This window comes from Glycine soja, chromosome 8 (genome assembly GCF_004193775.1).
Source record: "Glycine soja cultivar W05 chromosome 8, ASM419377v2, whole genome shotgun sequence".
Lineage (NCBI taxonomy): Eukaryota > Viridiplantae > Streptophyta > Magnoliopsida > Fabales > Fabaceae > Glycine > Glycine soja.
The window spans coordinates 20,729,858-20,733,933 of record NC_041009.1 but is presented as its reverse complement, the minus strand read 5'-3'; the positions used below and the strand labels follow the sequence as shown (position 1 = coordinate 20,733,933).

General features: G+C 32.4%; 1 protein-coding gene across 1 annotated transcript; it reads left to right on the top strand.

The window, feature by feature from the left end:
• The first annotated feature begins 374 nt into the window (after positions 1-374).
• Positions 375-3,999, top strand: LOC114422682 (membrane-anchored ubiquitin-fold protein 2-like). Its single transcript, XM_028389162.1, has 4 exons — positions 375-566; positions 1,194-1,477; positions 2,209-2,373; positions 3,396-3,999. The coding sequence occupies exons 2-4, from the start codon at positions 1,345-1,347 to the stop codon at positions 3,449-3,451; spliced, it is 354 nt and encodes a 117-aa protein (XP_028244963.1). The 5' UTR covers positions 375-566; positions 1,194-1,344; the 3' UTR covers positions 3,452-3,999.
• Positions 4,000-4,076: the final 77 nt, after the last annotated feature.

Below are 4,076 nucleotides of genomic sequence, written 5' to 3'. Positions count from 1 at the left end.
TACAAAAATTAGTCAACTTAAACTGTTTAAATTAGTTTTTGTCGATTCAGATTCAAAACCCATATTTGTGAATATCCCTAACTAAACTAAATTGATATTTTCATTTCTAATTATTTCGAGGATTCATGATTATATTTTTTCAATATGAAAAAACTTCCTACATCATTGGTTTTGACGAGAAGGAATAACATATTTTAGTTTTTTTTAATTTTAAATTAAATTTAATAAGATTAAATCTCAGCCGTTAAATAATTTTGTACACGTGCCATGTGAAGATTCATTGGACCGGAGATCTCTATTTCCAAGGGAAAATTGGAAAAATGGAGATGACCTTATTTCATCTTTTTTTTTTTTTCCCGATTTCACCATTAATTATTATTATTGCTTTGCAAAACACTAACCAACGAACACAAGGGAAAAAAAAGTACCCACTTTCCCTTCTTCTTCTTCTTCTTCAATTTGGGTTTTCTCAAAAGTGAAAAGCGAAGTCCGTCACTGCCACAATCACCACTTAGATCAGTGATATACACACCCATCTCAGAAACCCCACAAGAACAAAAACTCAGGTTTTTTCATACTCTGTTATTTTTTTCCCTCCAATCCTTTCTTGTTTTGTGGGTGACCCAGTTGAAAATTTTAGATTGTTTTTCTTGTTTGATATGTACCCATTTGCAGATTGGATCTCTTTTGATTTAGCTGTTTGAGATTTCTTTCCTTATTTTTCTTTTTGGTTGGTGACAGTGTGTTGAATTATTTTATGATGTTTCCAATCCTTGCTTGTTTTGTAGGTGACCCAGTTGAAAATTTGAGATTTTTTTTTATTGTTTGATGCGTACCCATTTGAAAATTGGATCTCTTATGATTTGGCTGTTTGAGATTTCATTCTTTTTTTTGGTTGGTGACAGTGTTTTGAATTATCTTATGATGTTTACTTTTAAGCACTTGTGGTTTGGATTTCAATCATTTTACTCCCTTTATTTATATATTTGTTTTTATTTTATTTTATTTTTAATATGTATCCAGCTAAGTTATTCTCAATTTCCTCTGTTCATATTTTTATTTTAAGAGTTTCTGTAAGAACTTTTCAAGCCTCTCCAAATTTTGCATGATTTATATAGTATTTCATGCCAGATGCAGCATGTAATTATGTGGGACTCTAGCTCAATCTTTTCCTTTGTGTCTGATTTTTGCAGAACTCTTGAGTGATAGACTTCGAATGAAATCCTGTTTTTCATTAGTGAGATTCAATTGAAGTGAAGTGATTATTCACTGGAAAACTTATTTTTCATACAACTGAAGCTGTTAGATTTGTTTTAACTACACAAGTTTGTTGGATCTTTGAGCATGGCTGGGAATCAAGATCAGTTCGAGATCAAGTTTCGGTTGACTGATGGTTCTGATATTGGCCCCAAAAGTTTTCCTGCAGCTACTAGTATTGCAACATTAAAAGAGAGTGTTCTTGCTCAGTGGCCAAAAGGTTACTTGTGTTACTGTTGTCTTTTCCTTTATGCTTCTCTTTTTGGTCTTCTGGTTTGAAGGCACCTTTAGGATTTCATAAATTGTGAAAGTATCTAACCTGGATAAAAACCTTAAACTAAAATTCTGGGGAACTCTTGGTATATCTCCCAGTTACATAGTTTCTTTCTTAAACTTCTATTTCTTCTCCTTATCCCATACTGTACTGCTTGACTTGTTCAAGATGGATGCCTCTTTAAGTGTTAGCAGTGTACTTACAAGGGGATATTTATGTGTCATATTATTTTACTATTTCTTTAAACTGAAACTTTCTAATGTTTATGTTTTCTTTAATGCTTAGTAATTTTTGAAGAGGTTGTTTGTAGCTTAGTGTCCATGCCATTGCTCATTGTTTGTGGATATCGTCTAATGTGTATAAACAGTAAACATATTATTTATATATGCTTATACTGAGATCCATGCTTATACTGAGATACATGCTTACCAGTTTCCCTGATTTGCCACAACTTTTTGGCATATAAGATAAAATTAAAATGGCATTTTCTAGATTAATATGGGAACAGTAAGTTGTACTAGTATTTGACAAAGAGAAAAATTAGTGATATTTTAAGTGGAGTCTTTCAATCATTCTGATGTTTGTCATATTGGTTTAATATATTGAGCTCCATGTTGAACTTTTGCCATGCCTTTTGTGATATGTGAGATTTGTAAGTTTGTGTTTTTGTTTTGAAGACAAGGAGAATGGCCCAAAGACCATAAAAGATGTGAAGTTAATTAGCGCAGGAAAAATTTTGGAGAACAACAGAACAGTTGGGGAATGCCAGAGCCCGTTATGTGATACCCCTGATACTGTTACGACGATGCATGTGGTTGTGCAACATCCTGCTACGGAGAAAGGTATAGTATTTATTTGAGACATGTCAAAAGCAAGTTTTAGTAGCTTTTTTTTGTGTATGTGGTTCTTTTTAAATGTTTGACCAGGATAAGATTCAAGTTCTTCTCATTGGCTGGGATAAAGTTTGTTTTTAATTTCACTTTCATACTACTAGTAGTTCATTTCTGTTATGTCATAATTTTTAATTGGGATTATGGGTTTAGTTGCTTCAGGGGCCAAAGATTACTTACATAGGTAACTATTGGATTTGGCTTTGGTAAAATACTTCTACTGTTCTGCATAAATTTGCTTTATAAAAGTATTTGTAGAATTTATACGTTTTAGGTATAGAGGAGGTACAAAAGATTAAAGAAATTAAATGCACTGAAATAGTTATAGACTTCTAGTCCATAAGCTTATTTTAAAAAATGCTTTTATGTATAACTATTTTTAGAAAGTGCACTTTCTTGCTTAAGAGAAATCCACTAAATTTGTTTTTGTTTGAATTTAGCCTTTTTTTCCCCTGAATAACTTAATCAAATTGTCTAAAAAATTTGATATATTTTTAACTGAGAAATATTTTTTCTCTTCATATAAAAAGCACAAACAAACAGGCCCTTATGACTATCAATGTACTATTTGTTCTTATCCAATTTTCAGACCTATCTCATGTCGGACAACAACAGTAAACTATCTGCTTCAAAATACAAAGAAAAAGACAGTCCTTTCTGAAATTTTGGGATTTACAATTTTTTCCCCGAAATTTTGATGTCTTGTGCTAATCCTAATTGAATTTTCTTTTATGTGAGGAAGAGAAGAAAACTGAAAAATAAAATTTCGAGTAGTTTCTTAATAACTAGATGAACTTGGTTGGGAACTACTTGATTTTTAATTATCAGTTAATAGCACCTCAAACACCAATCTTGACTTGGAAACTACTTGCATCTAAATGTAAAACTACTGTTTTGTTTGAGTGATTTTGTTTTCATTCAATTTTGGTGCTTTATCTGATACTTATTGACAATTGTCTTTTTGCCTGATACAGAGAAGAAAGCTGCCAACAAAGCAACACAGAACAAATGCATGTGCGTTATTTTATAGCATCCAGATTGAATAGCAGATGCCATCTGTCTTAGTTGGTTAGGGACACTTCCTTTTTACGTAACCTGCAGCGTCAAATATTTCAACACACACAAATTATTTGGTTGCATGCCTGATTCGTACTACAGAAAGAGTACTGGACTATTTACTTTATAAAAATGGAGTACTTGACTTGGTGAAGATTGTGAAGCTAGTAGTTCCCTGATTCCTCTGCGGCGCCATATTTCTTGCGCAATTTCATAGGAGATGTTCTTCTGCCGGTCTCAACATGTATTAGGTGTTGCCTCATCAGGCACTTGGTATATTTGTTGATTGAAATGAACTCTACTAGTTTGCCATCTTACCCCTCATATATATTTTTACAATTCTTCTCTTTCGTGTGCCTGATACAACATGCTTAATTCCAGACATGTATGTGTTGAATATTTGAATGTGTTTTAATTTTCTGGTTGTTTATATGGTACCATTGCTACTCTCACTCTTGTATAACAGTTGTGGCAATAGTGGTTTAACAACATCTCTCACAAAATGGAGATTTGATGCTTGAATTGAATTCCCTTAGATTTTGCGTTGTAGATAAAAAAAAACCTACAGTGTCTAACAACTCAAGTTTCTTGCCAGATGT

Bases quoted from the DNA above. Each gene is read 5' to 3' on its own strand.
- LOC114422682 (XM_028389162.1), top strand. From the start codon at position 1,345: ATGGCTGGGAATCAAGATCAGTTCGAGATCAAGTTTCGGTTGACTGAT. The intron at 1,478-2,208 runs GTTACTTGTGTT...TTTGTTTTGAAG, and splicing joins TCTTGCTCAGTGGCCAAAAG to ACAAGGAGAATGGCCCAAAG. The intron at 2,374-3,395 runs GTATAGTATTTA...TGCCTGATACAG, and splicing joins ACATCCTGCTACGGAGAAAG to AGAAGAAAGCTGCCAACAAA.